Below are 12101 nucleotides of genomic sequence, written 5' to 3' on the forward strand. Positions count from 1 at the left end.
AAATGTCATCAAGGATAAAAGATCTATTCACTTTTTCTTTTTTCTATCTAGGCTAAGATACTTGGTTTAAAATGAAAAAGGTTTAACTCAACTAGTATTAAAAAAAAAAATTAAAAAATTGAATCCGCCATTTAGAATGTTTTTGTTGTATAGGTTGTTGCTAAAGTTCATTTCATAAGCATTAGATGCATGTTTCCTTCAAAGACCACACATGTGTCCAAGCTCTTCCTTGTTTTGAAAAGTACTCTTGGAAATTCCAAAGATTTCTGAAATCGTGTTGCAACGAAATGGTAATCCAACCAAAGTACAAGATTGAATTTGTATTTTGGTTATCATAAAACAATGAGATTATCTGATTAATGAATCTTGTAAAGTACATATTTGTTTTTTAAACCAAATAAATGAAATTAGTCATATAAAGATACATGTTATACAATATAAAAGAATTGAAAAAAATAGAACGCATATCTTTGAATAAATTTTTCTAAAGCTACATTATTACATCAAGAGAGTAAATCTCTTATTAGGAGCACAAGGTATTTTTATATGACAAGTTAGTATGAGCCCCTTTTGAGTGACCAACAAAATCGGATGAATTTACATCAATAGATCTTGAATGCGAATGTTTAACCTCCTGAGCCAAATAGAGTGCACAATCATGTGGAAAACATCATATCTCTTAGGAGGTCCATTCATCAAAAAATGTCGTTGCACTTGTTTCAACCTCCTTTGCATTCTGAGGTACTGTCTATTGGATATGCTCATCAATATGTTCTTAATGTCAGATATATTCTTGACTGGCACTTGCACAGAAAACGACTTCCAATCCAACACATCACTAAAAGGTGGAATATAGCCATCTGAAATCAACACGGGGACGCACTCGGCATAGATTGATTCTACCACCCTTGGACTTGCTACTTCATACCCACTTGGGCATAAGCAAAACTTGCTGCTCTTCATCATTTCTTCATAGGACACTCCGTGAGGAACTTTTTCATAGACTTGCACATCTTGGTCTTTGCCTTTCCATTCATTTAGAAGAAGGTACCTAATATGGCCATGCAGACCGCCTGCAAAGAAAGCTAGTGTGGATCGACTTGAAGCAGGATGACCACCAAGCCTTGGGATTTTCGATGTCAGAAGCTTAATTTCTGGAAGCGACGCATCTTTAGAGGGATTAAATCCTTCGGAAGTATTGGCATTGCACAAAACCCTAATAGACTTGTGGAATAAATGGGGGACAAATGTAGTTGTAAATGGCCCCTGTAAAAAATAATAGTGCATCAACCAATTCATTTAATATTGTTCAACTTATTTAAGCTAATCAGAAATAATGTTCTAATAAAAAAATAGATAAAATATTAAATAAGAAAAAGGACAAACAACCACTAAGGCACTTGGTACTATTTCTTAAACTTTTATGGTTTTGATGATTAAAGGAAATTGCCAATATATATATATATTTCCAAAATTAATAATTGCAAGAGAAATAATAATAATAACCATCACATATTTTTTTGTTCTTCATAAAATAGAGAAATATCTCAAGGAATATAAGACATCTTTTTCACATAATTTTTTTGCTTTTAGTTTTTCTTTTTTTGGGCTAAAGTTAAGAATGAGGAGGGGTTTTTCTTACTCACACACTATCAAGATACCATGGGGTTCGTCAAGACCATTTTTCTACTTGCGTTTAGTTAATAAATGTATATATAACCAAATCCAGAGAATAATGTGGTGGACTCCTGGCCCCAAAAAAATACTTAATATATCTCTAAAATGTTTTGGATGAGTTTTCGGAAAAATAAATAAATTTTGGATGAGATAATTTTCAAATAACCTATTAATTTTGTCATAATTTTTATTGTGTGCCACGAATCCTAATAAGGGACCAAAGTGATACCACATAAATTCAAAGATATAAGAACAAAGAAACAAAGAGGGAAAATAAACTTAATCAGATAAATACCAAATAAATAAACTTAATTCATAAATATGAGTATATATATATATACACACTTAAAATATGAGTAAACTGTCGAAATTCCTCATGAATTTATACATAACTCTCAATTTTCCTCATGAATATTTTTTCTTATAGAAAATTAAGGATCCGAACTAATCAATTTACTTCATGTTTCATCCAATTTCTAAGAAACAGAGTCATGTGACATACACGTGTAACTTTAAGAGGTTGTGAATAAATGGTATTAAAATTGGTACTTAGGTGACGAGGGGTAAATTTTACGACACTTAAACAAAACGCAACAATCTTTACACTTTAGACCTTGACCAAAAACACTTATGACTAGTCAACTGCTAGTCATGAACAGCCACAATCAAGAATAGACACAGAGCATGCCACAATGTACCTGCAACCCTAGAAGATTACTAGTGACAAACTAGGCACTCAGAAGGACCCGTCAATCTAGGCATCCCCTATGCTAGCAACAACTATAGTGAAAGTGTGTGAAATCATCATAATCAAGTAAACACCAAACAGCAGATAATGATGACTAGTCAACTATAAGGACACAAACTCAGAATTCATACAATGACTAGTCAACCACTAAGAACACAAACCCAGAATTTATACGATGACTAGTTAACCACAATTCATACGATGACTAGTCAACCACCAAGAACACAAACCCAGAAAAATTACAGAGATGCAATCAGAAATTGTTCACCAAAAAATTCACCATTGGGAAAAACTAAGAGTCATCAACCGACCAGGCAATTCACTAAGTAGAAAAAAATTCTTACAAAGGAACACAAGCAAGCTCAAGAAAAACCTAGATTTATTTAGAAAGATGAGCTATACCTCCTTTATGCAATCTTCTTCTCCAACTTAGCAAAGCTTGAAGCTCAGTCCTTCATGACAATGGCAGCTCCTTCTCCAGCTCATTCATCCCATGGCACCACCTTGCAAGCTCTAACTCAAACAGAAACCAAAATTTGGATTCAAAGGAGAATGACCAATTTCTTCAAGAAACCATACTCTTGAAGAAATCAATCTTGAATCTGACCTAGATATATATGAGAGAGTGTTTGATCTAGCAAGATGAGGTTTTCATATTTCAAATGTAGTTTTCAAAAAGAAACATTTTGGAAAACTCAAAGATGAAAAATATGAAGGTTACACTTGAGGAAGAAGAGAAAGTTTACAGAGAAACTTTTCAAAACTTGCCTACAAAAGTGATGACTGCCAAATGGGGAATCCTTTGGCCTTTACACCCAAAAATTTCTTAGGTCAGAATCGACACATGGCAGTAGAGAGAGAAAGGAGAATAGGACAAAATAGTTGGTTATCCAGTTGGAAATCCTATAGAGCAAGGATGACTAATCATACGAGAAACAGATGACTAGTCATCATTTTATGAAATCAATTTAATGCAATGTGATGCAATGCATAATTTACCTTTGTCAATTTGCTTGAACTTCCGTAGGATAGTTGTTAATTAAGAACACCTAGAGAAGCTATTCTTAATCTAAACTCGAGCTTGATAAAAGCAATAAAAATCCTATTACAAAATTGTCAAGAGAAGCCAAAAGAAAAACTCAAAATGCATACATTAACAGGTATACTTTATTGATGATAACAATTATAGGATCTCGGTGTTATATACATGTTACTATGTTCCTAATAAGGTAAATACAAGCAATTACATGCATGATTGTTGTAGAGAATCAATCATGATCATATATTACTGGAAGGACAACAAGACACAACTCATGATTGACTTTGGTGGAGGCTTGCAGATGAAGAGGAAGTAATTGATGTTGATGATGAGGTGATTTCCTTTAATGAAGGACATTCCCTATTACGCCCACGCAAAATGCATTTCCATGAGACACTTATCTTGGACCGTAAGAGCTGAAACTGTGGACGCGTAAGGGGTTTGGTGAGGGCAATGGCAGTGGTGGATGCAATGGCTCGATATTCTGCTTGGGTGGAAGAGCGAACAAAAAGCATTGCTTGCGAGATCTCCAAGAAATGAGGTTGCCACCAATATAGCCAACGTAGGCAGTAGTAGACTTGCGGTCATCACGATTGCTGGCCAATTTGTGTCGGAGAAAGAATAGAGACAGTGAGAGGGACGGTAAGATAAATGAAATCCAAAATATAAGGTACCCTTCAAGTAGCTAAGTAAATGCTTTAGTGCTTTCCAATAAGACTCCTTAGGTTGCTGCATGAACTCAGAGAGTTTGTTGATGGCAAAAGAAATGACTAGGTGTGTGAGTTTAAGATACTAAAGACGTCCAATGATCTGACGAAACTGAGAAGCATTATTAGGTGGAGAGTTATCATGGAGCACGCGGAGTTTGGATGTGGATAAGGGAGTGTTGACCTCCTTTGCGACATCCATTTTGGGTTTAATCAAAATATCACGTATATACTGGTGTTGGAAGAGAAAGAGACTAGCAGTGGTGGGAACAACTTCAACACCAAGGTGGTGGTGAACTGCATGACAGGAGAGGAATTATTGTGAGTAATAATAAGGTCATCAACATACACCAAAAAATCAAGTTCATCACATGCCGAGTGGAATTTCTTGCGTAAGTATGGAGAAAATTTGGTTGGGAAGGCTGTGGGACATGTTCTGGTGGGGCAGGATTGGATATGGGCTCAATTTGATCAAGAGATGGTGGAATGGGTAGGCTGACTATTGGAGGAAGGATGGAATTTGTGTGGGCAATGCCATAATTAATTGGACTGGGTGGCGGGACAGGAGGGACAACATCGGTGGTGGGTGGGAGTTATGCATGGGAGAGGTACTGGTCTGAGGCCGAAGATGCAGCCGTGGATGATTCGTATGGTGCCATCGATGTGGAGTAGTGGCCAAGGATAGCAGCATGGTGGCGAAATGGATTGGAAGATGAGTAACCAGAGGGGCAAGAGCAAACCACAGGTTGGGAGTAGCCAGGGAGACATGAGAATTTGAGTTTTTCACAAGAGAAAGAGGGAAGGTGGACTCATCAAATTGGACATGATGAGAAATAAAAAGTTTATTGGATTAAAAATCAAGGAATAGGTAGGCACTTTGATTTGTAGAGTAACCAAGAAAAAGACATGGTCGCGAACAAGGAAGTAACTTGTTGGAATTGTAAGGTCGTAACCATGGAAAGCACAAGCACCCAAAGGTGTGGAGACGAGAGTAATTTGGTTGTTGACGAAAGATTTTGGTGTATAGGGAGTCATTGTGAAGAACGGCAGTTGGCATGCTATTTATGTGGAAGATGGTAGTTTTGAAGGCATATGACAATTATTGGAGGGGTAAGGAGGCTTGATGAAGAAGGGGTGAGACTAGTTTCAACAACATGACGATGTGGGTCATTTGGCAAAACCATTATGTTCAGGTTTATGTGGCAGTGTAATGAGATGGGTGTTGCCATTGGAGGAGAGAAAGTGTTGGAGTTTCATAAATTCCCCTCCACCATCAGTGCATAAGGAAATAACTTTCAACAAGAGCTTTGAAGGTGATAAAGATAGAAAACACATCTGATTTCTTTTCAAGAGGGTATAGCCAAATTTATTTGGTAAAGTGATCAGAAAAAATAACATAATAAGAAAAACCATCAAAAGAGGAATATGGAGCGGGGCTCCAAACATCACTATAAAAAAGTTCTAATGGAACCTTGCCCTTTAGATTTGTTAGGACTAACTTCTCCTCCTACCACTCAAACCGCGCCCCGCGCCCTTTAGATTTGTTAGTTCTAATGGAACCTTGCATGTGACTCTATTTGAATTTGCTCTCAGGAGTAGCATGGTATGCATGTGATTCTATTTGATAGAAAACTGAATGAAACGTGCAACACATTAACGGAGAGAGGAACATTGGCTAAATTAATTAGTTCGGACCCTTAATTTTCTAAAAAAAAGAAATCATGAGGCAAATTGAAAATAAGGTACTAGTTGAAGGGGGATTTCGACAATTTACTCCTTAAAATTTTATAGAAGTTTTTCATTAGTTTCATGTTGTCTTTTTATTTTTCCTTTATCAAAGAGAAGATAGTGATAAGACGGCTGGCTAGCTAGGTTTCTCTGAACCACAAATTGTAGTGGTCCTCCCCTCCTATACATGCAAAATGAAACCGACATGCAGAAAGACAAAATAAGAGAAGAGGAGCGTCAGGATGTGGTAAGTATGGGTCGTTATATATTAATTTGGAAGGCCGACAATAATTTTAATTCTAAGGTTAGTGATTTTGACACTCATTCTTTACCATCACTCACTTCAACTGTGCACACAACGAAAAATTGGAAGAAAAAATTATAAAGTATTCAATTTGGAGTGCACACAACGTAAAAATAGAAAGTGAAAATTAAATATATTACTAGAAAAATTGTGTTATGCGTACCCAATCGTGGCAAGATAGCATGAAATGATCAGCGCCGAGGCTTCGGTTCCAGAAGGGATGCTTATGAGCAATGAGATTAATGTAGTCGATGACCGCAAGCTTCAAGCCATTTCGATCATATGAGTCAGGCACATACAGGAACTGAACCATTCTAACCACACTGAAGGGAAGGAAATAGACAAGTGCCTGATTTGGGTCTGTTGTACGGTACAATTTACCCTTCTCCATCTCATGAATAAACCTGCCTTCTGTTAAATACATATGGAAGCATGGACCGTCATGAAATATTGGGACCTGTCCTTCTTCGTAAACATATATCTTGAACAACTTCTCCATTTCTAGGTAACTCCTACATATGAATTATTTATAGATCGAGTAAGATTCGGACAGACGAGATTCTAGTAACATAAGATGTTCAAATGTAAATTGACTACATACTAATTATGTTTAATTTTTATTTTGTTCCACGATATGTGTATAATTTGACAGCGAAAGTATTTGGTTAACATTAAGTAGAGATGGGCATGCATATACCTATGAAAAGCATTAGGGTTCCGATATATGGGGCCTCGAGGAACATAATCAGGGTCTTGATGGGTTGATGTCTTGTTTCTAACTTTAGCCGCTTCTCTTATCGAAGACCTTGCTCTACCCAAACTTGCTTCTAATTTTTCAAGCTGACTGCTCCTGCTGCTGCTGCTGCTCAATGATACTGTTTTATTAGGTCCTTCTACTTGCTGGGTTTTCGTCTCTTGCACTTCATCATCAACTCCCTAATTAATCACCAAAAACCAAATTAATTAAGACATATATATATAAAGATAATTAAGAAAAAATCAACATCCACAGAGAGAGAGAGAGAGAGAGATGAATGTTTCTCACAAATATTTGAGGGGCAGGAGCTGGGGCACCACTTCGATTATTTGAGAAAGTGAAAGCTGGAGCTTGTGATGGTTGAGGCTGCCATATTTCTTCTGTAGATGAAGGAACAGAGTAGTTGCTTCTACCATTACTAGTAAAATTACTAGCTACTGGATTCCGTGTAGTCTCCCATGATGACGACGAGAATGATGAAGAGCTGAAGGCAGTTGGGTGTATGAGAAAGATTACCAACAAAACCACCAAAGGGATTACAAGCAATCCCACTAAAATTGAGGATATGGAAGAGACTTGTGTCTTTCTGGTAGGCCTCATCTCTCCAGTCTCTACTTTCGTTGATGCTCCATATCCAAAACACGCAGCAACCTTTCTACAGTGGATACTGCGTATATCCACTACTACAAGCTAGTTTCTTTCTCTTTTTGAGTGAAGGATAGAAAAGGGGACTGAGGGAAGGGTAATATATTGGAATTTTGGAATCACCTACAGCTTGAACTTAGACAGTGACCTCTTCAGCAGTACTTGCTCTATGTGTGGGTGTGGTTCGCTTGAATTTTTTATTTCTTAAAATGCATGTGATCACGTTCTCCACAACCAAGTTTGCTTCTCTGTATCATTTGACTGTCTGAATTCAGATTCTTCACTTGGATATTATCTTCTAGAATTTGCTTGGCTTTAAACATAACACTGTGCTGTGTTTCTTTTCTTTAATTTATATATATATATATATATATTACTTTTTACTAGTATATGTGTATGTTTAACTTTTACATTTTATTTTAGGGTTTTTAACTGTCGAGGTCGTTGAACTTAATCTCGAGTTTTAATTGAATCCCGAAAACTTTTTTTTGAGGCAATTACATGCTTTAACTCAACAAAGTGTGTCAATTTGGCTATCAAAATAAGGACTAAAAGCATCATTTCCATAAGAAGAGTTTCCTAAGCTGATTTAGTAAGCTCTCATTTTGACAGCTAAATTGACAGACTATCACGGTAGAACTCATTTGCAACTACTTGTCAAGTTAAAGCATGTAATTGCCTTAAAAACATTTGGGAAATAGCTCTAAATGCCATCCTTTTTATAATTTTTTCTGAAAATACCACCTCTCCCCAATTTTTTTGCAACTATCACCTATAAATATATATTTATTGTCCACTTATTGCACACATATCACTTTTCTCTGAAATTTAGTTCTCTCTCTCTCTCTCTCTCTCTCTCTCTCTCTCTCTCCCCATGTAGCTAACTACGCATCTTCTCACGAAGAAGAAGATCAAGAACAACCTACAAAACCCACAGTTTTGCCCTCAAAACCCAGTTCTTCCTCTTCCTCTCTGTTTTCTTCTCTACCCAAATCCAAACCCCAATTTCGTCTCTCTTCAAATTCCGTCTGCAACCTAAACAAACCCAAACAAAACCATATTTTCTGAATATGACAGCATGTGTTGGCATTAAGTGGCCATTGTTTGAGCATTTTGGTCCAATTTTGGGGGGTTTTGAAGTCTGGGTTTACATGCCCTCTTCAAGAACAGCAATCGTATTGTGATTTTATTGCGGTTGTATTGTAGTCGTATTGCTTTTGTATTGCTGTGATATTTTTTTTTTTAGTGTTTTATTGATATGTTATTGTAATTTAATAGGAATATATGTTGATATCATTTTTCTTTATCTGCTTGTGATTTGAGTAGGAGTTGAGATTATTCTTGGTTGAAATATTATTTACGATCTCTCTATTTCTCTCTCTCTCTCTCCCTCTGCTCTTTGTATTTTTCTCAACATTTATGTGTTAATTTAATGTCTGGCATTGTTTTGGAACCATAATCATTGTCAATCTCATTGTTTCTTTAAAAGATTGCTGTAAAATTGTTACTTCATTTTCTTCTTTCCTTTGTTTTAAGATATTTTTGTTTGGAGAAAAAGAACTCTATTTTTGTAATCTAAAAGACTAGGTATCTATGTCCCACATCTTGGGACTAATTGAATGTGCTTTTTGATATTGAAAGGAAGCTGGCATCTTTGGTTCAAAAAATGAAGGTGTTACTGCTGAAGTAATTTCTACTTGATTTCAATTTGCTTATAAAACTTGTTGACTGGTGCTCAACAAGTTGAGTTTTTGTAGCTTGAGTTGGTGTATAATTTAGGTTCATTTTTTGCATGTGAGTGTTTTAATGGATTGGATCTTCTACCTGTATGTTTGTCAAATCTCAATCATGTTTCTGAGATGAGTTGTGCAGTAGTGTTGGTTGAAAATTAATATGTTATTTACATTGAAAGCATATTGTTTCTCGATGGTGAGTACTTGACCAAATTATAATTTGCTATAGTTTTGTCTTGACAATTTATGTTTCTCTCTCTTTTTCTTTTGAAATTGCACAAGAAAAAAGCCACACCCAACTCATTTCCCTGTGAAAAACAAATCTAAGGTTAACAATTACACAATGTGTTTTAGCTGGTTTGTGCAGATACTGATGTGCAAGTCATACACTAGCATTGGAGACCATTTTGTGCATAATGTAATGTGTAGACAAGGAGTTCTTTGAGAGGCCTTCTAAAGAGAAAAGCAAAGCTTCTATTATGAAAATGCTAAGCAAACTTGCAACAAACTGTATACATCATTGATTATACTTGTTATTAGGCCCCAAGAATTAGTAAGGACATAAGATATCATGTATTCTTCTTGTGGAGCCGCATGTTTCTAAAATTTGTGTAATGTACTTGATATTATTTTTGAGGTCATTATTATAATGATATGAAATTTTCATACATGGTCATTATTTTTTATGTACTATTTATTATATATAGCAACTGAATATTGTAATAGTTCAACAATTAGAACAATATATAATATGGGAAAGAGAGTACAAAGACATCCATACAGTACTTGTTTATTGCCATTTTATTGCTTTTGCATTGGTTGTCTATTGCCGCTTTATTGCTTGTTTATTGCTTTCATATTACTTTTGTATTGCATGTCTATTGCCACTTTATAATCTACATAACATTATAATGGAGTGGAAGCAACTATGGATATCGTTAAAATTAACCATTCTTACATTATCGTCTTTTATGTTTTAAAACTGTCGTATACGTGACTGCTGTATCTTGCTCAAGACCCCAAAGTTTTCAAGTAAATTGAATTAAAATTTCATTTAATGGTATCAAAATAATTACATGGTCTCCTATACAATAATATTCAATACAAGTTTTTTATTTCACGTAATCTTAAAAAATGACCAAGTATCTCAAGAATTAACAAATTGAAAACAAAAATCTCCTATTTAATTGTTGAATTTACATGAAGCATCATCCCTTTTACTCTTGCAGCTGCTCAAGCCTAGTCCCCCTTCAAAAGTCATGATCCAAAATCCACTAGCTGACTAGTCTCTCCAATCTACCAAAATATTTCATTCATTTATAGAATATAAGATAAACAAACCGAAAAACATGAAGCTCTCGAAGGCAAATATTTCATTCATTGATAGAATCTAAGATATTTAATGAGTATACTTCCATACAAAGTCATCAATTATTTTCATCAAATGCAGAATGACATGTCAACCATTGTGTTTTCACCCCACAAATTTGCAAATTTGAAGCACAATGATATCTTCTAAACATACACTCTATCTATGTTCAACTATATGTCTGTTATGTATAAGCTTTTCATAATTTCTTGTCATTTAAAAACTTTTGTTGGTATTGAACTCAAAACACCAATGAAAACATTTTGAGGCAGTTTGAATACGTACAACAGAGCAAACTATCACAATTGAAGAATACCTCTTACCCAAGATGTGTGACATAGATACACTACTGGCATACAAGACTTTTCAAATTTTAGACAGCCAAAGTTTAAGTGCAAAAGTAGTAAACTAACATACATAAAGTCTGGATCTTGTTGATCAGAAAACACTCACCATGAGTACCTAGTCTTTTAGATTACAAAAACAAAGTTCTTTTTTTCCAAACAAAAATATCTTCAAACAAAGGAAAGAAGAAAATGAAGTAACAATTTCAAAGCAATCTTTTAAAGAAACAATGAGATTGACAATGATTATGGTTCCAAAACAATGCCAGACATTAAATTAAGACATAAATGTTGAGAAAAATACAAAGAGCAGAGAGAGAGAAAGAAAGAGAGAGATCATAAATAATACTTCAGCCAAGAATAATCTCAACTCCTACTCAAATCACAAGCAAATAAAGAAAAATGATATCAACATATATTCCTGTTAAATTACAGTAACATACCAATAAAACACCAAAAAAAATCAATATAACAGCAATACAAAAGCAATACGACTACAATACAATCGCAATAAAATCACAATACGATTGCTGTTCTTGAAGAGGGCATGTAAACCTGGACTTCAAAACCCCCCAAAATTGGACCAAAATGGTCAAACAATGGCCACCTAATGCCAACACATGCTGTCATATTCAGAAAAGATGGTTTTGTTTGGGTTTGTTTAGGTTGCAAAAGGGATTCGAAGAGAGACGAAATTGGGGTTTGGATTTGGGTAGAAAAGAAAACAAAGAGGAAGAGGAAGAACTGAGTTTTGAGGACAAAGCTGTGGGTTTTGTAGGTTGTTCTTGATCTTCTTCTTCATAAGAAGATGCGTAGTTAGTTCAATTTAACATCAAAACTTACATATTCCCAACAATTCATTTTCTGGAAAAGTTGTTCTTGAAGAGGGCATGTAAACCCAGACTTCAAAACCCCCCAAAATTGGACCAAAATGCTCAAACAATGGCCACCTAATGCCAACACATGCTGTCATATTCAGAAAATATGGTTTTGTTTGGGTTTGTTTAGGTTGCAGAAGGGATTCGAAGAGAGACGAAATTGGGGTTTGAA

General features: G+C 35.3%; 1 protein-coding gene across 1 annotated transcript; it reads right to left on the bottom strand.

Moving 5' to 3' along the window:
* On the bottom strand, nt 447-7688 carry LOC18780191 (probable glycosyltransferase At3g07620). The gene is made up of 4 exons (XM_020562928.1): nt 7249-7688; nt 6901-7139; nt 6367-6715; nt 447-1266 (listed from the first exon to the last, which is right to left on the bottom strand). The coding sequence occupies exons 1-4, from the start codon at nt 7558-7560 to the stop codon at nt 598-600; spliced, it is 1569 nt and encodes a 522-aa protein (XP_020418517.1). The 5' UTR covers nt 7561-7688; the 3' UTR covers nt 447-597.

This window comes from Prunus persica, chromosome G4 (genome assembly GCF_000346465.2).
Source record: "Prunus persica cultivar Lovell chromosome G4, Prunus_persica_NCBIv2, whole genome shotgun sequence".
Classification (NCBI taxonomy): domain Eukaryota; kingdom Viridiplantae; phylum Streptophyta; class Magnoliopsida; order Rosales; family Rosaceae; genus Prunus; species Prunus persica.

Coding starts and splice junctions, on each gene's coding strand:
- LOC18780191 (XM_020562928.1), bottom strand. CDS start 7,560: ATGAGGCCTACCAGAAAGACACAAGTCTCTTCCATATCCTCAATTTTA. Junction 7,140..7,248: donor CTCCTGCCCCTCAAATATTT/GTGAGAAACATT, acceptor GTGATTAATTAG/GGAGTTGATGATGAAGTGCA. Junction 1,267..6,366: donor TGCTATCTTGCCACGATTGG/GTACGCATAACA, acceptor TATTTTTTACAG/GGGCCATTTACAACTACATT.